Genomic DNA, 24,316 nt, shown 5'->3' with positions numbered 1-24,316 from the left:
GCGGATGGGTTTAATTACATGTCACTAGAAGGCCGATTGAGGTCCTGCTTGTCTAAGTGTCTTTACAGAGCCTTGCCATACTCGACTAATCTTGTATGCTATTTTTGTCATACTCGTTCTATGCTGTTGTTACATCGTTCATCTGAAGGCTGCATCAGACCACGCATTCCAATGCTCAAAATTGAGGAAATTCCAGACAACATTCGGGTCCACCAAATTTGCATCGAAGTCCCCAGGAATCATGGCGTCTCCAAGCTCGGTATCCCCAGGATGAAGACCCATACCATCTGACATGAAGGCTGGGGAAGTCTGCATTAGTTGGCTAACATCTTCATGCATCCTTAGAGTAGTCTCGGCTTCCGTAGTCACGCTCGTCTGACGCTGCTGTACGGAATGAGTCTTTGCCGCGACGTTGAGCAATTCTTTAACGATATCGGCGCATCGTCTGGCTACTGCGAGCATCTTCATTGCTTTAAAGATGTCCAGACTCAGCTCGATGTTTTCCATGACCTCTTCGGCGGGGAATGGGCAGATGTTGGAGATGAGGACATGGAGGAGGACCATGCAGGCATCGAGTAGGTACATGCAGTTGTACCACCTACTTTTGATTAGCTGTCTCCAGGTTTGAGGTCCAATAGGAGCGAAGGTGTTACCATGTCCTGAAGTATGGTCGATGTAGATAGCTCGTGTGCATAAACTTGATGGTCTCGGTGGCAGCTTTGACGCACGACGTAACGTGTCGCGAGACCGTGTTCCGGTCCGCTTCTTGTGTCTTTGATATGATGAACTGTCGATGGAGAAGAATCCTGGCGTTCAGGAACCCTGTCCACGCGTATTAGTATCGTGATTCGGCTTGGTGAGATCGCGAAGCATACGTAGCTTGAGAACGGTCTTTTGCTTCATGGCAAATTCGCTGTCTTCCAGGGATGATGTATCAAAACGGAGCTGTCTTGGTAACCCAGACTTCCAGTCATCCAACTCTCGATCCAGGTTGAGTGCAGTCTGTGATAGCCTTTGGAAGGATGTATGACTACTGTGCAGACCCAAGTTGTCCGTCATCCACATGAGAATCTTGGCTAGGTCAACCATAGGGTTGATGAGACAGTACGCCGAATTGGGGAAATGCTTCACTACAGTTCAGTTGCATGCAACTAATCTTCTGAGAAGAGTCTGAACTCACAGATGTCTTTGGGAACGGTATCGAGTAGGAGCTTGGAGCACGTAGTCCTGATTGGCGACCAGCAGAAAAGCACATTTCGCTAAATGGTCAGCGTCCGGACTCAAGTAACCAAGCAAGGTGCGCAACTTACATCTCGTGTGAGTAGAGCGACCTAAATACGTTAGCACTAGGCACAGAGCGTCTTTATGGTCACCCACCACCAAAGCAAGCTTTCTGGGCTTGTCTCAGAACGGGTATTAGTCGGGATACCCATGGCCGACGCAGTTCTTATCGCCATGCCGCTATACATGTAGCAGCTGTGAGGTTTCAGCGCGTTTTGACCGAATACCGACTATAGTATAGAAGTCAGTCAACTGGCTCCGAAGACCTCCATGTTATCAAATTGCCCAGAACTGACCATGAGAAACAGTGTCTGCGCAGTTTCAAGCGAACTCGACTCGCAAATATCTTCAAGGTGAAGCCTCGACCTTTCAAAGAATCTTCTTGCCAGACGAATAGGTGGGTAGAGTGCCTCTTCGTCGCTGGTTTGTCCAGTGCGATCCAAGAACTCTTTGGTGTGGTCTTCCATGAGTAAGGACGTCTCACCGGCGGTGATGGCCCCGATAGCAATGACAACATTATAAAGTGCCAAGAACCTTGCCTCACGGCGCATTTGCGAAGAGATCATTATATCTGGCCTTGAAAGCCTCGACCATATTTCTTCCTCGCATCTCTTGAGAAAGGTCATCTGTTCAAGGATTGGGTGGATGTTGTGCAGATTTTGGAAGTACAGTCGAACACATTCCCGCTCAACCTCCGTCGCGAACGCGGCATCCACCGCGCTGAGAAAGACGTCGGCAACAACTCCTTGCTGGTACGACTCCCTTCTGCCGCCATTACTCTGCGGACTTGCCTTTGCAAATTGGTTCTGGCCGAGGATGCGAGAGTCCGGGGGCGTCGAGTAATCCGAACTGTGCAGGAGATTTACAATGGAGCTTTGCTTCCGATGCGTGCCGATTTCCGGTTGTTTCTGTGTGTTCGCCCGAGAGCGAAGCCGGGCGAGGAAGTAAAAAGTTCCCGTTGGTCCGTAAAACTCGGCACCCTCGGTGTGCTCGTTGACCTGACCAAGACCGTCCACCTCTTGTTCCGAAGATGTTGATGAGCCTCTGTCCATGCGGCTAGGCTCCTGTGGGTTCAGCTGAATTGGGTTCTCGTGCTTGATTGGTTCATCTAGGCTAACTGGCGACGGATGAAGATGCTCAGGCAATGACGGCTGTGGCTGGGGTATCAGCTGAGGTTGAGGCTGCAAACGTTGTTGCAGGCGGCCGGTGGGATCGTATGAGGATGACCTCTTACTCGGTCTGTGGGATGAGTTAGCCCCAATCAGGACTCATTCTGGTCCTATTACATACGAGTCTTCCGGTCCTTCTTTGTACGAGCACGAGAATTCGTGTCCTTTGGGGGGCCATTTGTCAATCATCAACAGGTTCTATCCTAAGGAAAACGACACACTCACGAACACAGTTGGAGCATGGCGAACTACCATCACACTGAAGGAGATTAAGTCAACATGGCTGTTCGTTGAAGACATCATTAGAGCTTTACCGACCTTGACTTTACGAGCTCGACATGTACCACAAGCTATCGGCGCACGAGGCCTTCGCTTCCTCTTGAGATTATTACCAGAGTTCGGGTTGTCCGAGGATCCAACGGCTGTAGTGGGGATTTCCGTCTCCATTTTGATAAGAGCACGAAAGCGCAGAGATTTTGGAACTTTTGGTGAACGTTGAGAGAGGAAACTACAAAAAAAGAAACGCGAACCATGAGCGGGGCTTCGGGGCTATGAAGCTACAGCTCACTAGCACTGCGGGCTGAGCGGAACGATCATCTGGGACAAGCCATGCAGGGGGTTGGTCTTTGAGGGGTGTTTGTGAGACAAGGAAGCTTCGGTCAGAGTTTCTGAGCAGTGAGAGGATCGCAGCGCGTCATGAACGTCGATGTTGCTCGGACGCTACCCCAGAAAATTGGACGAATCGGAATGACTCGTTCGGAGCCAACGTTTCCAGCGAATAGGAGGCCGTCCGTCGGAAACCGTTGCACTTCGGGATGAAGCCTCCCAGCATATCCCATCGGCGTTCATCCGCAATAAAGACGACCATATTGTCGTCTTCCCCCATTTATTTAGCAGACATAGTTCTGTCTTTTTAACAAACAGTCTGGTTGGCGGCAATGATGCTTGAAATTGCCCAGCCATCGCGCCCTGAGGGCGCTTACAAGGTTGACTTCTCATCTTGTGATTTGAAACCAGACAACGTTCAAGTGGGAGATGTTTCAGTCGAGGTACCTGTTCTCATTGCAGGTGGTGGTCCGACTGGTCTGTTCACAGCATACATGTTGTCTAAACATGGTGGTAAGTGATAATACGGAGGCCTGTGCATCTGTGGGCTCTCTTAATCCGACGGCGTAGAAAGCTAACAGGTCACAGTGAAATCGCTTCTCATTGAGAAGTATCCTGAAAGGCTGGCTGCTCCTAAAGCCCATGCGTTGAGCCCCAGAACCCTTGAGATATGTAGACAGTATGGACTGGATACGAGAGCGATACGCAAATTAGGTTCGCCTCGTGATGATGCCTACTGGGTCAATTTCTTGACCAATCTCACTGGTGAGAAGATTGGGGTTCTGCCGTACGAGCGGATGGATCCTGGTGTCCTAGATAGTACACCTGAGGTATGAAAGCAATTGGGTGCTCGTCTCTCATATGTTGTCTTCGAGGTCACGCTAACAGGCCTTATATTGAAGATGATCCACAACATTCCGCAGCCAGATTTTGAAAAGTTCATCGCACAACGTTTAGAACATGACCCGAACGTTGAAATTCGCAGGGGTGTTGGTTTCGTTTCGTGTGAGCAGGTGAGATCACCAAGATCAATGGTTGCGGGAGCCCCATGCGCGAGATAATACTAATCGCTCTGCAGCGAGATGACAAGTTGACCACCGTTGTTGAAGAGCGCGCCACGAGACGTCGTTGGACAATCAACTCGAGGCACGTTATTGGCTGCGATGGAGCAAAGAGCCAGGTTCGTCGATTTCTTGGGATTGAGACTGAAGGAGAAGATGGATGTGAGTGTTCGCCCGCTGTCTTTGTCAATCAGTTGGGCTTACAAAGAGAATTTTAGACGAGACCATGATGACGATACACTTCAATGCAAATCTTCGGCCAATCGTGAAGAATGGCGTTGGCATGCTGCATTGGATAGCTGATCCTGCTTGCTCTGGTTTCATCATCGCATATGATCTTGATGGAAACCAAGTTTTGATTAGCAACTTCGATGTGAGTCTGAGCACTTTCGTGATTCCAATGGCTGCTTTGTTTGCTGACAATGTCTGAACCAGTCGAAGAGACACCCTGTAGAATCATGGACAGAAGAACTCGCACATGCCACAGTGTCGGCTGCGATAGGACAAGATATACCGATCCAGATTATGAGTTTCAGACCATGGGTTTTGAGTCGCAAGGTTGCGAAGGAGTATCGTCGTGGAAACGTGTTCTTGTACGTGGCATCTTCGAGCTTCCCTGTATATCAACAATGCATTAGAACTAACTATGATCGGCACAGAGTCGGCGATGCTGCACATTCCTTCCCTCCAACTGGTGGCTTGGGTCTCAACTCTGGGCTAGCAGACGCGCACAACCTTGCTTACAAGGTCGCCGCAGTGCACCAGGGTTGGGCAAACCCACGCATTCTCGACACTTATGAGACTGATAGACGGCCCATTGCCGTCATTGCAGCAGCTCAGAGTGTCAAGAATGGAAAATCAATCTTTTCTTTCCTTAAGGCCATCGGAACAGCAGATGTAGAAGACCTTGACGAGGCCCGAAAACGGATGTACGAAGCTATCCACGATCCGGCCAAGCAGGACTTGATAGCCGAAAAGGTCGAGGGTCAACGTGAACACTTTGACAATGTAAGTCCGACGAAGCCCACAGGTATCTCTGTGCAGTAGCTCACAAGATTCTTCACAGCTTGAAATTCACATTGGGTATGTGTACGGCGACAAGAAGCCGCCTGCGAACGCATCGGATTTCATACCCAAGTTCATGGTCGGAGCCAGATTACCACATGCCTGGATCAAATTTACCGGATCAAATGATTCATACGAGCTTCTTCAGCAACCTATCGACACATCATATGTGAAGGAACTATCATATGAGCGAATCGAGGCTCAACGATTCTCCACACTCGACCTGGCGAAGGCGGGTACCTTTGCTCTCATCGCGCCTTACCGCGCAGGCTGGAGCCAACGTTTTGAGCATTGCAGAGAAATTCTTGGAACGGGTTTGGCTTCTCGTCTCCAACTTTGGGGCGCCGATAGCGATTTCAGCTTTTCTTACGACAATCACCGAAGACTTTTCGAAGCACAAGGTGGATTCTCCCAGGGCAGGGCGGTCTTAGTAAGACCGGATCAGCATATCTTGGGCTGTTTGGGATCAGATGCCTCAGCAGAAGACATCATTAGTCTCATTGCAAGCCATCTCGACATAGAGCTTTAGAAGAACATATGATGAATAGCCTTAGTCCAATCACTGGTTAGATCGGATAAAATTACGCACAACGAGAATGCTGCAACGGCTGTTGGGGATCGCTCCTTATACTGCATGCTTGAGTTATGGAGCTACAATCAAGATTTGTTTATTTGAGATGACTTTAGATCATCACTGTTGGACTCGTTCATTTGGTACATCGAAGTGTTCTGCCCTGGGTATCCAACTGCCAACAGATATCATACTCGCTGAGCATGTGTAAGGAGTAAGCTAGCTTGTATTCTTGCACTGCGATATTCGCGATATTCCAGTAACTGTTCGTACATTCTGACCAAACAGACGTCGAATTAGATGCGATTGGCGGTTGACCAGCGGACAGCTGGTGCCGTTAGTTAACTTCCGACTTCAACGACTGGCATATCTCCAAGCGTCGATGAGCTCGCCTGTGAATCAAAGGAGCGTCTGTTATTTGAGCGCTGAGCTATTACTCGCTTCGTTGCCTTGGGAGCAGGAGAAAGCGAGCAAGAGAAGCGTCTGTTTGAGCTGTAAGATTATGTTGGTCAGCCTGAGTCTCACCAAGTAACCTGGGCATGATCCGTTGCACAAGACCTACGTGGGTGCCATAATTCTGATAGTTAATTTGTCTATTTCAAGATTAAGTTGATAGGTCGGAATTGGGAGCCATGGATACTTTTGATATTGGGTGCTTGTATTGACCATGTCCGAAATTTGTGAAGTGTGGGATCTGCTTGTGAGAACTGGAGCCAAGGGAGTCTATGAGAAGCTAAGTCAGGACTGCCTTACGACGTCACAAGCGGAAGACAGACATCATCAACGTCATCTCAAGCTTCCAACAAGAAGTAATCGTGAACATCACTTCCCCCACTGGAGCTTTTGCCTGGTCTTGGATGTTCGCTGACTGAAGATCAAGTCACCGAACGTCGTGACGCCTCGTCGCTCTTCCAGCCAAAGATGCCCACCTCAAGCCAGGCCTTATCACGAGAATGACCCAATACGACTTGCGCCTCTGAGAATGACGCGGGTTGAGCGATTTTCGGGCGGTAGTGGTGGGAGGTTCATAAGGATCATGTTTACACGGTACGGCGCAGTCCAATCACAAACACCACAACCAGGCTGATCGTCAGACCCCAGACTATTTAGGACCCTTTCTGCATCAGTCTGTCGATCACTGCACACTTATGCTTCTCATCCTAATGGTAACCCCGCCATCTTTATATTCAAATGAAGTTTACGACAAGCGGCGGGAAATCCTTCGCGACTGGGCAATTAGGCGGAACTCGCTGGAAAATTCGGAAACGATGTTGGATAACCATGTTCACATTCTTCTATTGCTGCTTCGATTGTGCTTAGCCACTTGAATCTTTCATGGTGAACTTTTGACATCATCGTGTCAGCAGACAGAACTGAATGGGGAAGCCAATTGTCAGGTGTCTCTACTGATCATTTCCCATTCAGTGCAACCTGGACTGGGAAAAGCCGAGTCCGGAGAGGGTTCCGGCGACTAGAGCACTTCACAACAATTTCAAGTTTAACTGTGTTTGACGGAATGGTGCTGTATCTGCCTCGTCTCTTTGTAGGATGCAGACTGAGAGCGATACACTTGCTGCCGTGTCTGTCTTGCCGGCCTTCCTAGACCCACATCGGACCGCCTCCGGTATTCTTCGGTCCCGATGACCCCACATTTTCTTCGCCTTTCGAATTAGTCATCCCTGAAAACTTTGCAGGCGCTTTCTAGTCCGAGAGTCCCTGCCTCGCTTCTTAGACCGGGCAACGAGAATTGAACTACAACACGGACAATAGCTTACAACACGTAACTTCTTGCACGAGAATAACTTCAAAATCGGCCATGGACCCTAAAGCTTCTACCTCGGCACCTGCCGCACCAGCGCTACCCCCAAACGTCACAATCTTCTCGCCATCCAAGCCCAGCACAGCAAAAGCCATCCTCAACGGCAGCATCTTTACACGACTCACAGCCAACGCCCAGGCCGAGCCCTCAAAGCTCGAGGCCGCTCTCAGAGACGTCGCTCGTCCCCAAGTCAACGACAGCTTCTGCTTCAGCCACCGCAATGTTGTCTTGATCTTTGACGGCGATAAGGACGGTGAGGATGCGACGGATCGGCATCACGAGCACTTCCGCCTCGTCTGCTTGGCGCTGAAGGACGCCGACATCAGCCTGGATGTCGCCGGTTGCATTTTCGATGCCCCTGAAGTCTTGCAGGCTGGCTTCCAGTTGGACACGCTCAACTCGGGCTCCGTTCTGGTTATCGACTTGATGGGCGGAGATGATGACGATGACGATTCGGACGAGGACGACGAGGCAGCCGCTGAGAGGTTGCTCATGAGTGGAGACTCGGGTGCCACGATGTCCTGAGCACAGGGTCACTGAATCAGGGAAGATGAAGCTGATGATTCGAGAGCTGCACGACGGCTTCCGGTAAACCATTCGATCTAGCTGCAAGCCTGCAATCAGATTCACGGCACCAGGGTCTAGGATCACTGGAACTTCTGTGGAAATGTTCATTGTTCCCACCTTGGCTCTTAAGACATAGTCGAAAGCATAGCTCTTATGCCGTTGGTACCGGAAACAGGCACCATCAACTCGAATATCTGAGGCATACTACGAGGCCAGCAATCGGCTAGGTCACGAACCAGCTATGCTGGCAAGCCTGGCAAAAATGGGCAGGTCCTGGGAAAGCTAGCAAGACCGACGACAACTTGAACCATTCTGATGCAGGCTCTAGCCTCCAGATTTGCTAGTCGGGCTCAAAATCGCGTCTTTCTAGAGCGTCTACTAGAATGGAGTTTACCTCAATAGACCAACCCATGTCAAATCGCAGATCCCAGTATCGGCCAGGGGATCGAGTGTGCCCTTGAGACATTGAGCCATTCTCTCCGTCTTAGGAGACAGTCAATCCACGATGCCAGTCACGGCTCAGTGCATAGCCAGTCAACTCAGATGGCGCAAAATTGGTGTCTTTTCTCAAGCAAGGTGCAACTTGTAGATGCACGTCATCCCAAACAAACGAATCTCGTGTCTCATGGAAGCTCGAATTACTCCCTTGGAGGTAATATCAGTGAACGGATGCAACGGACTTTTTCATCGTATTACGGATACGGTGCATGCTACACGGGGTTCTGGCCGGACCAGTGGCATCATGCCCGGCGCGGCACTGAATCAAAGTTCCCAGTCTAAGCCGATGCGGTTGTTCAAGCCACCAACCAGATACTGAGCGAGAACCAGAAACAGTAAGAAGGGGGGCGGCACAACCGCCTGGCTTGCAGCATTCAGAAGGCTATCCAAGCATTTACGGATACCACTTGTTCGGAGAAGCGGAAAAGATTTATAATCGCGAGCACAACTTCGTGAAGAGTTCGCGTTCGGGCCAAGGACGCCAAGCTCGGCGGACGGCGTTCAAGACATTCTGTACGGATATACTGGGGAAAGGAAAAAATCTTCGATCTTGGCAAAACGCCACCCTCGTCCCAAGTTCCTGGGCGACATCTTCTTTTGACATGCATGGGGAAGACCTACCTATGCTACCCCAGGCGCCCAGACCAGAGCTCAATGTTGCGGCGAGGATCTCAACCAAGTCCTCGGTCGGAAACCACGTTTTGTGGTGTCAGAGAAAATGGCACTGAAACGTCATCCTCAGGAACGTAGACAAGATATGCGACCACGTGAGTTGGTGGTTGCTTGGATGCTTAATGTTCCCCCTGGTGTTTTGCCTGGGCTTTGAAGTCTTGACAGCATCTGGGCAGCAGACCTCGGAAAAGGCAGGAGATTTCGAACATTTCGAAACGGGCTCGCTCACGTCACTATCGTTTAAACTCCGCAAGACTCCGCGCCCCGTCGTTGGTCGAACGCAACCCTTGCCGGTCACACATCCCGGAAAAGAGCTAGAGCACCGATAATCTTAACCGTAATGAGACAAGTCGTGCTCAGTCGGTGAAGAGTTCATTGGACGATTCCATTCGGACCTTTCCCCACGATGCCCACTTTGTATGTCTCCTCATCCCCCAATCCCCGTCTCACCACGCCTGCGGCCTGCGGAGAAAGATGCTTGAGTGCTTGAGTCTTTTCCAACGCCAGCCAGACGCAAGGCGATGGATCTCAACCGGCACTTGTCGCGAATTGGTGGCCAGCTAGCGGGACCATCCGGTGGAAACCTCGGTCCTACCTCAAATCAAAGACATTTTACCTCCAAAGTCGCGCGACTTTGGTTCTTCTCCCACTTTGAACCAAAGCCAAGAGCCAAGAGCAGAAACTGTGGGATCCCCTCGGGGTGAAAGCTGGAGACTGGAGTATGGGCAAGAAAAAGTTGGGGGAGCGCTATTATCTCAAAGATTCCACTTCGGGGCCCTCCAGAACTCCAGCTGACCGTCAAATCCCGGAAGTTTGGGGGCAACGGGGCAATTGGAAGCTGGTTTGACGGGTTCGTCACCCCCGGGATGCAAGGTGACGTTCCCCGCGGACGGAGGCGAGAACGAGCTCCGTGTATCGCGCGCGCGCGCGCTCTCTCTATTCGAGGTTCTCGAGTTGTCAATCTCAACCACCCCAAGAGTCCAAGTCACTCGCCCCCCCCCCCCCCCCCCGTTAACCCCGACCTGAACTTCCCCATGGATGGGCTTATCCTCCCCACGTCATCCTGGTGCGGCCGAAGAAGCTCCATGTCCAATGCAGCAGCTTTCGCGTTCCAAGCCTGCCGCAATTCTGGGCCGAGATTCTGGACTGCGACCGAATTGGGGACTGGAAACTCGTACCAGATCCCGGCCCATTTTCTAAAATTCTTACCTCTCACGCGCGTAGACTCTTAATGTGATGGGTGAAGCAGGTTTCACCCCACATAAAAATGTTGTTGAGGGGCGGTGGTTAAGTGTTTCCCCGCGACGATCGGGACTTGTCCGAAGCCTGTCACCGCTTTATAACTAATTGCTTTCCCATCGTCCTTCTCCCCGACTTAATCTCGGGTTCAATCCAGACGATCTCTTGATTCCTTCTTCCCGTCTCCCATCCCTCCCTCTCGTCCTCCCTCCTCACCACCGCTCCTCAGTTGTGTAGTGATCCGACAGGACAGTCGCAAAGATGGACTCGGCACAGAATGACAAGATCACCCAAGGCGCCGATTTCAAGGGCGCCGATGTCGATAATGTCGAGAACAACTACACCGACCCCAACGCGCCCCGGACTATGAGCCCCGAGCGTCGTGCAGCAGTTGAGAAGAGCATGAAGCGCAAGCTTGACATGCGATGCTCTCTGTTCGTGCTCATCTACATCATGAGTATGTTTCACTCACTGAGATCTTACCTCACTTGACCACAAGCTAATATAGCAATCCTCCAGACTACCTCGACAGAAACAACATCGCTGCTGCCCGTCTCCGCGGTCTGCAAGATGACCTGCAGCTGGACAATAACGAATACGCCACCTGCCTTAGTATTCTGTACGTCGGCTACATTCTCATGCAGATTCCCTCCAACATGGTCATCAACAAGATCTCCCGCCCCTCCTGGTACATCGCCGCCGCCATGCTGATCTGGGGCATGATCTCGACCCTGTCCGGCGTCACTACGAACTTCGGAGGCATGGTCGCCACCCGTTTCTGCCTGGGCTTCATCGAGGCCGCTTTCCTGCCCGGTGCCCTCATGATTCTGTCAAAGTGGTACACCCGCCGCGAGCTCACCACCCGCAACGCCATCCTCTTCTGCGGTAACCTCATCTCCAACGCCTTCTCCGCCCTCATCGGCGCCGGTGTTCTTTCCAACATGCAGGGCGTTCTCGGCCACGCTGCCTGGCGCTGGCTCTTCTGGATCGAGGGTGCCGTCACCATGGGTGTCGCGATCTCCGCCGCCTTCATCCTTCCCGACTTGCCTACCAACTCCCGCGGCTTCACCGAGGAGGAGCTCTACGTCGCCCAGCTGCGCATGACTGAGGATGTCGGTGAGGCTGACGCTGACTCGGATGACATGGGCCCTCTCGACGGTCTCATCATGGCTGTCAAGGACGTCAAGATCTACATCATGATGCTGACCTTCACCGCCTACGTCGTCGGTCTCTCCTTCAACGCATTCTTCCCTACCCTCACCCAGACCCTGGGCTTCGGCTACGTCCCCACCCTGCTCATGAGCTCTCCTCCCTGGGCCTTCTCCTGCATCATCTCTCTCATCAACGCCTGGCACGCCGATCGCACCCAGGAGCGTTTCTGGCATATTGTCGGCCCCATTTGCGTCGGCCTGGTTGGTTTCGTCATCTCCATGTCGACTCTCAACGTCGCCGCCCGCTACGTCGCTCTGTTCCTCCAGGCCAGCTCGTACGCCGGTTTCATCGTCTTCTACTCCTGGATCTCCTCCTCATTCCCGCGTCCCCCCGCCAAGCGTGCCGTCGCCATCGCCATGATCAACGCTTTCTCCCAGCTCGGCAACGTCGCCGGATCCTACGTCTGGAACCTCAAGGAGAACGGTTTCCGCCAGAGCTACGGCATCGTTACTGCCATGTTCGGTATTACCATCATCGGTTGCTACATCTTCAAGGTCATTCTTGACAGGCTGAACAAGGAGCTCGAGCAGAGTGAGACGGCTGACACTGCCAATGCCACCAACACGGAGGAGACTGCGGCTTCGCACAAGTTGGGCAAGGGTTTCAGATACCTTGTTTAAGCGCTACGAGTTGTTATGTGAAGTTGAAACCATGCGGTTTGATACCCAAAAGAGCGGATTGTACATTAGGACCTCCACCTTGCCATTTCTTTCGGGGCTCGTGTCAATCACGGGATGTGGCAAGACTCTTAGTTTTGTTGGTAGAATGGATTAATGCCGTAATGAAATGAATCGCAAGAAGCGAATCAGACCCAAATCGCCATTGAACACACAATTTTCTTGTTCACTATCATGAATCCATCCTAGTCTCCTACGTGAAATCCGCTCTAGGAAGTTGAGCACTCCAGCCATAGGCTACGCCGCGAGAATTAAGTCGCAAAGGGGGGGCAGAATTGGAGTAGTTCCCCAACCTGCCGGAAGAAGAAACCCTAGGAGCAAGGAACTAAGGTGGAGAAGAGAAAAGTTCAACTCTGCCAAGTATCGTATGGCCAACTTCTTTCGTGTCAGCATTAACTCCGACCACATTTTACTTCCGAGAGATTAAGAACCAATCTCGCGATTCCCACCAATTTCCACTCCTCACCCGGCCAATCCCCGCGTTTTCCAGATCCCGCACTTTCTCTTGACTAAAATACGGATACCTGGGGGAAGATTCCGGAGTCGGCCTTCACTCGGCCCTCCACGCCCTCCACACCGCCCCGCGTCTTGGATTCGGACTGTGACCGAGCACGAAAACCGGACGGTTGTCTCAGAGCAAGGATTTGGCTACGGATAGACTAATAGATGGATCTTTTCGCCCCGCCATCTCCTCTTCCCCAAAATCCCACTTTTCAGTTCCACTTGGATTGAGGTTCGGTTGAAAATCCTTGGTTAACCGCGGGACTCGGGAGGCTGAAGCCCTGTCGAACCTCCACAACCCTAGATAGGAGTTATGATAGCCGGATGCGCATGTTCGAGTTGGATGCCAACAAAGCTTCTAGTCATAACATGCCATCCACTGAATTGCCCTTGCGAACTTCGGTTACAGTTTCCCATGTTTGTTTGTTGAGACTCCTCGAGGATATCTGATGCCATTGATGAACTTTCCTTCCAGAGTGAAGTAGCATCAACTCAAGACAAATCTTGCCATTGTAATCGACTTAACCCAAACAAAGTGAAAAACTTGACCCTAACTATGGAGTATTCGTGGGCTGCATCCATATCGTAGCTCAACATCACCCTTGGCTGTTCTCAATAAACGCAATGAGCAGGCCCTCAAATTCTGCGTGCACCGTTGAATGTGAACTGTGCTAAAACTAAGCTTTTTCATATTTCAAGGGCTAGTCTTCCGCCTCCAAGGCACCGGGTCGGGAACCAAGCCACCAAAAGGCACCTTGTCTTGTGCCATCCAACCAACGCTGTTTCAACCCCGGGATTTTGAGAGGTTCAGGGCCATTGGCTTGCATGCTGCACGACCATCCTGCCGGCATTGGCTGACGTAGATCATCTTAGTATAGAGGTTCCTAGGGCAAATAGCCGATTCTCGGGGACTGGGATGCTCTACCCCTCTTTGCTACATGAACGGGAGTATCCGTAGAAGGTCTTGATAGATGATCGATCATGCGGCTCACCTTCCTTATTAAACAGAGAAGTCACATGCTGCGGTTCACTTGCAAATAAGCGTCGCTCTAGATGGCGCCTTGGCTAGTTCAGCTTAGTCCTTGGCTGAACTTCGCTTTATTGGCTCGCTCAACAGCGTTTCGGCATCGCTCAATTTTGTCGAATGTTAGTGGGAACGTCCGATGGAATCGCAATTGATTGATCTTATGCGACTGAAATATGAGTAAAGGTAGCACGTGCCAAAACAAGAGCATATTGTGAGGGGAAGGGTTGTTATCTTTCCCTGGCAACGAGCAGTATCATTGGCATCTAGTATGATGGTATGAACCACGCCAGAGTTTTGGCGTTTACACAACTTCCCCCTTACTTGGAGCGTCTTCAAACTCTGCAGATATGTCGTCACTAACTCATCACACTTGACCGAATCCAGGGCCCTCTAGCAATGAGCAATTTTGGTCATTTCCGAAACCGGGAAATATGTGTCAGATCCGGGATCAACATGTAGCCAATTTTATGATATGAGGGCCACATCATTGTCCTCGGTCTAGAATGACCCGAAGACCTATCCGCTCTCTTGCTTCTCAACTGGGGCTCGATTCGTGTACGACCAGGGGTTTGCCCCCACATTACGATGGTTTCTACGTTGAAGTGCTCGCTAGTGAGAGAGATGGTGAGGCGTTTGGCTTCGATGTTGTAAGAATCTGTCAACTGGTTCCGAGAAATATGGCATGTATCATATATGGTGAATATGGCCCGATAAATTCACCTCGCTTAGGTTCTTAGCTTGCAAACGTTACTTGTATGCGCTGAATCATTGTTGGAGCTTGTGAGCTCATGTTCTCCTTTTTGGCTGATTCTACCGTGAAAAGATGCGACCTCCTTGGTGTATCAAAACAAGATCGTACATGGCAAAGAAAGACATTGAATTTGTTTCCTGCTATTTATTCCCGCACTCGAGGCTAATCTAGGTAGGTGCTGGATAAATGTCTGTGGCAGGTCTGGTTCGCGGACAAACGCCATTGCAAAGTCCAAGCACTGCCATCTATTCCTTCAATCGGTTGCCGACGATAATGAGGCGGTGGCTTTGGCCATCACTGACAAGATTTCGGCTGATGTGCGCGTCACCTGAACTTTTGATCGCCGACGAGGGAATTACTAGCAGCGAGCATGATGCTTCTGAGCCCTACCAGCATGCATGCAGCAACACTTGGATCTGTATCTTGCCAAACAAGGTTTTAATTCTGTCTTTATATCTTCAAAGCTTCTACATAACTCAAGATTGCCACTGCCTTCAAGCCACCCGGCCGAGATTCACTACAACTTTCTGACGCCTCTTCTCCACCGAGCTTCACATTTCCCATAACCAAGCACCTCAGTTAGAGGCAGACAACTGAACAGGAAAAGTGAAGACTTGGCTCATTGCGTTCAGTTTGGATTACACGCCATTGCCTAGTCGTAGAATTCGCATTCCGCGAGTTGAGACCGGGGAAAGTGTCTAGTAGTCCCCGAAAAAGTGTCAATGCTCATACGACGGCCAATCGGTCATGATAGTAACTCCACATCTAACGGCATTCTAATATTGCGCCGTTGGTAAGTGATGAGCTGTAAGGAGGTAGTTCGGACGACGCACGCTATGACTTGAGGCAAGACCTCGCCATACGCACTCGCTCGAGGCTTGAGCGTGTGGCTATATAACTTCAGCTCCCGTTAGGTCACAGAGCTCAGACAGAGCTCGCCGTTATTTGCGAAAATCCAACTGCACCGAATTGCTTTAGATATTTTCCGCTGTAGGAACAACGACCTGACTTCTTTCAGCCAACGGCTTTTCACAAAGTTCCCGCCTAAAGAAATGAAGGCCCTCTCAACTCTGCTTTTCTTCGTGGTCGCAACCACTCAAATCTATGCCGCACCAGCAGCCGATGCCAAAAACATCGTGTCAGAATCAAGTCTCAGAGCAGAATACCACACATCATGGGTAGAAGACCCAGCCGTAAGGAACCCTTACCCTGACGCTCAGTTCCATGAACGTCCAAGTCGCAGTTCGCTGATGTACCATAGCAACCATGGCTTCGAAAGAGAGCAAGAGGGCAAGGAGACCCTTGCGATCCTGGCAGAGGCGAATGTGTGACAGGCCTTGGATGTTACGGGTGTAGTGGACACTCGCCAGTGTGTCAGCGTGGGCCTGGGTCCAATCTGTGTTGTCATCGAGATAACCAAGCTTCGGTGGCCATATGCGACAGAACACAAGGATAAGAGTGTTACCAGTGTTCAGATGGAAGCAAATTTGGTTGCGATATGTTCACGTTTATAATTATTGCACATCCTGATGGAAATAGTCCACGATTGTAGAAAAGTAGTACGATTATGTAAATACAGATATTCTGCTTCATGAAACATTCCAGGCATGGAATTATGTTCTGTTAGTTACTAGAAGGGGAATTTCCAGTGTGGTATGTTATATTATGCCGTATTAGTAGATATCTGTGGGAGTGAGCACATTTATCAACACAGCAAGGGTGAGTCACATTCCCTTCAATTTCTTTTTGTATATGTACACAGAATCTACCTAGCATCATTCACCTTGTCCTTTTGCGGTTTCAATCGAATGATGGAGCATATTTGTCAAGACCATTGACTGACAATGTTCATTGAGACCAGCCCTAATCGTAGTGCGTTCGCGCCGAGCGAGGTCAAGTCAGGGCCATGATCCATTTATGTCCCAATTTCTTTATTTTGGGGGGCGTCTGGGCCTTCCGTTGGGTCTCCCGTTCGGTCTTCCGTTGGGCCTTCGGTTATTGTTGTTGTTGTTGTTATTGGGGCGGCGAGGAGGTGGCTTGCCACCACCACCACCACCACGGGCCTCGATGGTATCGCCGAGTCCCTGTAATGGTGAAATTAGTGGGTGTTTCAACATTACATGTGCCTTGATCCATAGCTTACAGCAACTACATCAAACTTGGGCGGTTCCTATGATGAAGCTAGTCAGCTGAGGGCACCAGTAGAGAACTTAGCCAGGGCAGAATCGCAGGATACTCACAAGAGCCTCGCTCCTCTAATCATGCAGATTCGTCAGCATCCGTATTATCACAACTTGACGGACAACTCAACGACTCACCTCGGACAAGTCTTGAATGTCAGCCCCCATTTGGACGTTGGGAACCGCAAGTGAGACGGTGGCATAGAAAGCAACACCAAGGGTGACGATGGTCTTAACGGACGGAACGAGCATGTTGAAAGACAGATAGCAGAATCTTGATTGATGTCCTTGTGTTCGTAGTAGCGTAGACTGCTGGTGTCTGCAGGTGATGGGTTATTGGTGCGGCTCTCAGTCTGATATTTATAGACAGCACTTACTCTGATCTCTGCAGAAGACGGGACTATGAGTTTGTTGCTTTCAACGCCGTTCCATTCATGTGAACGTTCAAAACTCATGGCCCATCACCAACGAGGCCAGATGCTCCGGCCAGAGCGACATAGACTTTTACCCGCAAGTTTCAACAAGAAGTCTCGAAGGCCAAGACTGCACGACGATGGGGACATTGGAGAGGGGTTCGGCGAGGCACCAATATGCGATCCCCCGAAAACGACATGGAGTCACGGCATCCATCAACTGAACCAACAGCACTGTTTATGCATGTGCGTGAACGATCCACGAACGCGGAGGTCCTGAAGTCAGGATTTCGTATGCGACGAAGTCTGTTTTGGTGCTGCTGCTGGCGGCACACCTAAGAATAGTCCCGCGGGCCTCCCACCCATCCCGTCTTTGACGAAACATCTGCCTTGATCGAGACTGAAGGGCAGGGATTCTTCGTTTGAGGCTCGGCAAAAGTCGACTCTTTTTAGTGATTGGGGATCTTCTGGCCCCATGTTCCGTTTCGTTCGGAACAATGGCACGGTTGATGATCGCCGCTGTCAGGAACTGCTCTTAAGTGGATCAGTATGATTTCCATCAACGGCACTCCAGCACAAGAGGCAATTTTGAACATGCTCATCTCTACGCTTTCCATTGAAATGTCATTGAAGAACTTGGAATAAGACTTCTACGTGATAGCTCACGCTTTAGCTCCCTCATTTGCCTTAACTTCCCGCTTCCTGCGCGGAACCAAAACTTGTTTGGACTCTATCCCGCCTCTCCCGCAAAGAGGCTCTTTTGACCCAAACTCAACTGTCTGCCCGCCCAGTACCACCTCATGCTCATGGATAGAAAGTTTGTGATGTTTGACAAGAAGTGTTTTGTTTGTCAGGTTTTATTCAGATGAGCCTCGGCTGGAGAATCCCTCATTGTCGCCGATCCCAAAGTCTCAAAAGTCTTGGCCTTCAGATCGACACGAGTAAATCAACACGACAGCACGGTGGAGCGATCCATGAAACGAGTCACTGGGAGGGGAAACATAGAATCCAGTCCTGCCAAGAGCGCCTGGACTGATGTAGAAGGATAATGAGGCGGACATTAGACCCTGGTTAAAGTTGACGAGAACGATCACGTTGAGAGGGGCATTGAGGGGCTATAAACATTGCATCAATGCATTCGTTATAAGGCGGGTGGGAACCGCGCGCGCGGGGAGCTGAGGCCAAGTTCGATGCCGAGCTTTGATCTCCCGGCCCGCCAGGCCGCCTAAAACTGCTTCCGACGGCTAAAGTTTCTGGTCTGGACTGGGATGTTGGACGAGCTCCCAAGGCAGTCTGTCCAATGTCTGTCCGACCAGCTAAAGTGTCAGTAAGGATATGGACGCTGCGTGACGGTATATGTCAGTAAAGTAAGCTGCCTGCCGATGGCCAACGTTCTTCCACTAGTAACCGATGAACACGTGCAATTTGAGTAAGACTTTGCACGTCTTATTTTGAGGCTCCAGTCCGATCTGAAGGAAACTTACCAAGGAGACATTCGTAATAAGGTCCAATAAGATCGGCGGAATCGTCTAGCACCGGAAAGTTATACATAGTTGCCCCGCAATCCATCGAGTTGCCACGCTTTCAACTTCTGAGTAATAAGCAAGTGGGGTGAGCTCCGAGCTTTTCAGAAGGCCGAGCCGAAGGTGTGGTGATCCAAGGAGTATGGCGGTGACCATCGAACATTCCTTGTAGGGCCATCAGATAATTCTCGAACATCTGTTGGTGACAGATGTCTGAGCTGGATATCTGGTTATTTGTTCGTAGCGGAGCTCCACCTGCAAGTATCTCCGTCGTTATCACATGCAGGTACTAGGTAATAGGTACCGGATAAGAATGGAGTTGACTAGGGTATCGTATTTTGTGATGGAGCAATCGAACGAGGTATCTAACATCTGAGCTGGCGATGAAATGGCCAACCACAAGCTCAGTTTGAGCAGCAAAAAACGAAGCGGACCTGTCAATATCTAGCTCTTGAGATAATCTCTAGAACCATAACCTCTACTTGTGGTTCTTGTGTAAGGCCCAGACGAGGTGCGGACATCAGAGGTTTTCTTTCTTCCGCTTCTTTCTCTTCTTTTCCGCATCACCCAGTACCGCTGACACAGTGTGATTTACACTGAAAACCCGAGGTGATGCAGGTACTGTGAGCTGCTTGGCTTTCCGAAGCAACGCTACCAACGTGTACTCGGAAATTTCTAGCAGGTCTAGGAACTTCTCCTTCCATAGGGCTCAAAGGGAAACAGAGCGGACACGCCGGCCATGACTCCAAATAGCGCCGCGCAGACATACAATGGAACCGATGTTGCTGTATTACCACTGCTCGCAACAAAAGCAGACACGATACCCATGAGGCGATTGAAGGCGACAGCGATACCGTTGCCCGTGGCCCGATGGGCTGAGGGGAAAACCTCGACAGTGTATGCGTACAATGTACCGTAGTAAATGTTGATTGCACAAGCTGAGTCCGCAAGTTAGCTGGAAATGCTCTCAAATCTGGGGGGCGAGGAACAAGTTACTTACCAATCGCGCAACTGAGGCCGATGTTCTGGTCAGCGGTCGACACCGCCGTGTAACCGAAGAAGAACGCCATGGAGAGTAAAGCGCCGATGGCCATCGTGTACTTGCGGCCGATGCGAGGAATATTGGCCAGGTAACCAGCGATAATTGGGCCGGGAATACCAGAAATGTTGGTCAACGTATAATTTCGCCACGTCTCGAATGGAGTCTCGGTGTTATCCGGCACTCTCGACGCAAGGTACGATCTGGTGCTATCAGTCAATTTCCATGATATTCTTCAAAGCCTTTTGGAAACTTACGGCAGGAAAACATAAAACAGGGGATAAGCCAGTCCAATCAGTGTCCACGAAAACCAAACCAAGACAGTGCTAAGCGTCATTCTCTTAGTGTAAAAGAGGCCCTTGACGTGAGCGCCCAGCTCGCGAATCACAAACTTCAAGTTGTTTCTGCTCTGGCCGGCGTTCTTGATCTGCCCACACGCCGTCAACTTCTCCAACGTGAGCGAACAGGGCCGGTTGTACTTTTGCGCCATCTTTTGGTAGTTGCGCACCAGATCGGCATCACGGCCGACGCTGAGGAGGTACTTTGGTGTCTCCTGAAGGCGCATAACGGTCACTCGTGCAACGGACGCTACGAAGACGAATGCTCCCGAGGTGAAAGATACGTAACGCCAGCCGGGGTTGTTGGACCAGTTACAGTCCATACCCTCGGTACAGTTCCATCGTTCCTGAGCTGAATAAACAGTCAGCATCTCATCAGCAGCAAGCCGGGAAAGCCATCACGTCTTACTCAAGAAGCCCCACGCAATGAAGCCCACTAACGCCTGCCCGAAACCCCACCACAATGCGAGCGCTGTTACCGTCCACTGCTTATTACTCGGGAGGAATTCGAGAAAGACTGTCGGATCGAGCACCAAATTACCGCCAGCTCCAAATGCCGATAGCGCGGTGAAGAAACCCCACGATTCAATATTGGGACTCGCACCCGAAACGATTGTCGCGAGAGACGTGATGAGCAGCGTGACATTAAACGCGATCCTCCGCCCAATGATATCCGCGCCGAATCCCCAGAAAAGCGCCCCGATGAGCAAACCGACGTAGAGCGAAACAGTGCCCGCGTTTGAGTACGTTGACGGCTTCCCGAGTTCAAGCATCGCACCCGCGTTGGTGACAGACTGGACCAAGGCAATGAGCGAGTCGACGGCGTAGCCGAAGCCGTTGAGGACGAAGAGCTTCCAGTGGAAGTTTGTCCAGCCAATTTCATCGTTTGCCTGGGTTAGTTAGTTCTGTAGTTAAGCGTTAAGCGTTGCATGAGAGCTGTGATGGCGGCGAACGTGTCTGGGTGAGAGACCGTGAGCCCAGACTCTAGAAGCTTTTTTTGGTTGGTTTGTGAAGGTTCATACGTCATTGACGAGGTGCATTTTCATTGCGAGCACGGGGTCCTCGCCCTCATTTTCCAGAATGTCTTTAGCCGAGCTGACGGAGGTGTCTTCAATGTCGGAGGCCGGAGCCCCGGAGTCGACAGTCTTTTTCTGCGTCGCCGGGTCGAACATCTTTGCGTCCGGTTCGTGATGCACCATGCACTTTGATGCTTGGTGGTTGAGAGGGAGAGGGAAAAGACGAGGACGGGGAGAAGCGGAGCGGCAAAATTGAGAGAGAGGGAGAGAGAGAGGGATGATGGGCGTAACGAAAGCAGAAAAGTAAGAAAAAGTAAAATTCAGACGATTTAAAAAGGTCCAAGTTGCCTTCTCTGCGGGGTGGTTTTGTGAGAGAGGAACGAGCCTCAACCAATGTTACACGGCCAAGGGAAATTGGCGCAGGGCGAAGTGTTCCACTATTGTACTTTTGGGATCATGTCGTTGAAGCTATCCTGTTCGTCGTCTGCCGGACCGCTTCCTATCTCATTCGCTTGGCCCATTTCGTAGCGCGATTAAGCTGCATGCCGTAATGGCATGGTTCTCTTGCGGCTACCATGTTCAAACGCGGCGTGTATTTCCCCGAGTAGAGTAGAAAGCAAGGCACCAACCACACCGAGAGGACAGTGGAGACCTGGGCGAGCTACCGGTATCTGATCCATCATAGGATAGAACCGCGAAAAGCCGGGGCCGTCTTCGCCTCCAAAGGTTCAAAGACGAACTTAAGGAGGTTACGAGAGCGTAGACCAACGATATGGACGAGATCTCATTGGATACAGAACCGGTCGAAGCATCGCTTTACACCACTCTTGATGAAACGTTTCCGTTAGTGGTGCTTTGGCGGGAGAGCCATTCGCCAATGACGTGCACGAACATCACCCCACGTGCGAGGCGAGATTGGAGCTCCCGTCGAGGTTGGGAGCGGATCAGCGGGGAGGACACTTTGGAGAAGGCACAGGCACGCAGGAGAGCACCGCGTTGGCCGCCACACGCCGCGGCATCCTTGCGGGTCGGGATGAGCCTGTCCTCGATAAGAGAGGAGGCTTCGCGGGCCGTCCAGGTCCCAAGAGTAAGCTGTCAACATGCAAGTTCTGGCTGAAGTCATGTGACTTGCCATCTTATTCCCGCACTTGGGTACGGAGTAGAGCCAACACTAACGAGCGGAGAGAGGAGGAAAGTGTGTTCCATAGTCGGGGAGATTAGTGAGCTCAAGGGACGAATATGATTGGTGGATAGGCCGTATCTTGCCCCCTCCCCGTTCCGTCCCCATAATTCCCTTGCTCCATCCTCGGCCGTTCTCCACCCGGTCCGTTCCGGATTGCTCCGGATTATTCCGGCGCTTATCGTCCGGAGGGGCGGTCCGCTTCCGTCATTCCAACATAAAACTCGCTGGTGTAAGACGGATCACTCCGGCAGACGTCTTTGCAAGTGATACCCCTTGCTACTGATTTGCGTCTCATTGCTGTTCGGCAGTTGTTAACCTTTGTTGAGATAAAGAGACTGACGCAAGCCTGAGATAACAACCCCCATTTGAGATACCTGTCTGAAGATATGCGTACTGGGATGGTGGTGGAGGATGGGGTCTTTATCTAGGAGAAATTGGCGAATGTTAGGCTGAGATATCCTTCTTAACGCCGTCAGCCTCGCCTACAGGCTATCTGAGTAGCTTGCCGTAGGTATTCCATCAACCGCTAGATGGCGCCAGTACATTGCCTTACGGTGTAATCGTAAACAATGCGTTAATCCGTCTCTATCTGATGCCCGCATGTCAAATAGTTGTGAAGGACTTCACTATCTCTAAGGTATTACACGATTTCCAAAGGCAACCCCAAATATAGCTCTTCCCGCCACTTTCATACGTGAGATTTCCGAGACAAGATACTTACTCCGGAGCCCAGAATGAGCCAGTGCAGTCTTGAGTTTCCTCTCCAAGCGGCTCAAAGGGCCATTAGTTTGTGATTATCTTTGGTTTTATATTCGTTGGAACACTAGGCTCAAACGGCGATCCACCCATAATAACTAACATCAAGCCTTACTATACCTTGGTACTTTCTATCTCTAATTCTTGCGACTACATACGATCGCGGGGGCGACGCAGAATGCGTAGATTTATGCTGATGAGCACGCGAGGGCGGGTGTTTTTAAATGATTGACCGGCCTGACCTAGAACTACTGACATATCCCGGTGAAGCGATTCTTGCGGTTACTTCACTCGCGGATAGGATTGGATTTCTCACTTCAATAATTACCAATGATTTCATTGCTGGCCGAAATTTACAACACATGGGAGCATATGGAATTCATGTGGAAAGGTAGAATAATTCTACCGATACAGTCACACAGGAACACTTTGCCGCAATATTGAGTTATTCGATTCTCAACCAAGCCTGCAGATCTAGTACGGGAGGAACATCATCGGAATATTTCCGAAAGTGTCGAAGTAGGTCTGATTGTGTGTTGTGTTGCCCAGCAACGCTTAGTGTTTATGTCCTCCTTTGGTCACATCGACCATGCAGTTAGGAAAGCAAGTTTGCAGCGCCAACAACGAGCTGTTAGGGCCGTAGGCAGTTTCCATTCATCTCGTCGCCGGTCCGAAATCCGAGTACTAATTGCGATAGAACATGACTTGTACGAAGTATGAATGTACAGATATGCTCAGCAGATCGCCGGACCGAAGATTTTATCAAGTACGGAAAACATATTTGACACGTCGCCGACCTCAATGCTTGGCCGAAATTCTATCCAGTCTTCGGCAGTCGCTCGAGTCCTGGTGAATAGGAGTAATGAATGCGACGTCACACAGAGACGGAGCCGAACATGCACAGCGCGAGTTCTCTATTTCCCGAGATGATGACTTGGCGATACCAAGTCCACAAGGGTTCTTGGAATGCGATCAAGATCGAAAGCAGAATATCCCCCGTGATCCTGTACAGCTTCCGTACGGCAAAGTTTGAGGCTTGAAAGGCAACTATGGATATGTCGTGAGTAGTGCAAAACCTTACACTTAAAACTTCAATTTCATTCCGGAGACCTCTTCGTTAGCTGGTATCCGTTGGGAACACCCGTTCGCAAG

At 50.7% G+C, this 24,316-nt stretch overlaps 6 protein-coding genes across 6 annotated transcripts; 3 read left to right on the top strand and 3 right to left on the bottom strand.

Annotated features, from left to right (window-relative positions):
- Positions 1-138: 138 nt before the first annotated feature.
- On the bottom strand, positions 139-2,897 carry BDP55DRAFT_730863 (uncharacterized protein; the record flags this gene model as incomplete). The annotated part of the gene is made up of 10 exons (XM_060579750.1): positions 139-598; positions 654-822; positions 876-1,130; positions 1,181-1,227; positions 1,311-1,331; positions 1,378-1,511; positions 1,578-2,520; positions 2,572-2,614; positions 2,676-2,709; positions 2,769-2,897. The coding sequence occupies 10 exons, from the start codon at positions 2,895-2,897 to the stop codon at positions 139-141; spliced, it is 2,235 nt and encodes a 744-aa protein (XP_060427126.1).
- A 491-nt stretch (positions 2,898-3,388) lies between these two features.
- On the top strand, positions 3,389-5,711 carry BDP55DRAFT_556922 (FAD binding domain-containing protein; the record flags this gene model as incomplete). The annotated part of the gene is made up of 8 exons (XM_060569639.1): positions 3,389-3,569; positions 3,645-3,886; positions 3,959-4,069; positions 4,135-4,279; positions 4,336-4,490; positions 4,553-4,710; positions 4,777-5,125; positions 5,184-5,711. 8 exons carry the CDS (start codon positions 3,389-3,391, stop codon positions 5,709-5,711), a joined length of 1,869 nt encoding a protein of 622 aa, XP_060427125.1.
- A 1,858-nt stretch (positions 5,712-7,569) lies between these two features.
- On the top strand, positions 7,570-8,097 carry BDP55DRAFT_634356 (uncharacterized protein; the record flags this gene model as incomplete). Its single annotated transcript, XM_060572657.1, has 1 exon — positions 7,570-8,097. One exon carries the CDS (start codon positions 7,570-7,572, stop codon positions 8,095-8,097), a length of 528 nt encoding a protein of 175 aa, XP_060427124.1.
- A 2,222-nt stretch (positions 8,098-10,319) lies between these two features.
- Positions 10,320-12,635, top strand: BDP55DRAFT_586896 (major facilitator superfamily transporter). The gene is made up of 2 exons (XM_060570882.1): positions 10,320-11,005; positions 11,068-12,635. The coding sequence occupies exons 1-2, from the start codon at positions 10,810-10,812 to the stop codon at positions 12,378-12,380; spliced, it is 1,509 nt and encodes a 502-aa protein (XP_060427123.1). The 5' UTR covers positions 10,320-10,809; the 3' UTR covers positions 12,381-12,635.
- Positions 12,636-16,647: 4,012 nt separating this feature from the next.
- On the bottom strand, positions 16,648-17,148 carry BDP55DRAFT_634354 (uncharacterized protein; the record flags this gene model as incomplete). The annotated part of the gene is made up of 4 exons (XM_060572656.1): positions 16,648-16,800; positions 16,860-16,886; positions 16,957-16,971; positions 17,035-17,148. 4 exons carry the CDS (start codon positions 17,146-17,148, stop codon positions 16,648-16,650), a joined length of 309 nt encoding a protein of 102 aa, XP_060427122.1.
- Positions 17,149-19,516: 2,368 nt separating this feature from the next.
- BDP55DRAFT_557179 (major facilitator superfamily transporter) lies at positions 19,517-21,381 on the bottom strand (the record flags this gene model as incomplete). The annotated part of the gene is made up of 5 exons (XM_060569667.1): positions 19,517-19,770; positions 19,833-20,074; positions 20,129-20,561; positions 20,619-21,099; positions 21,232-21,381. The coding sequence occupies 5 exons, from the start codon at positions 21,379-21,381 to the stop codon at positions 19,517-19,519; spliced, it is 1,560 nt and encodes a 519-aa protein (XP_060427121.1).
- Positions 21,382-24,316: the final 2,935 nt, after the last annotated feature.

This window comes from Colletotrichum godetiae (genome assembly GCF_030913485.1).
Source record: "Colletotrichum godetiae strain CBS 193.32 chromosome Unknown BDP55scaffold_33, whole genome shotgun sequence".
Classification (NCBI taxonomy): domain Eukaryota; kingdom Fungi; phylum Ascomycota; class Sordariomycetes; order Glomerellales; family Glomerellaceae; genus Colletotrichum; species Colletotrichum godetiae.
This window is presented reverse-complemented; position numbering and strand designations above follow the sequence as displayed.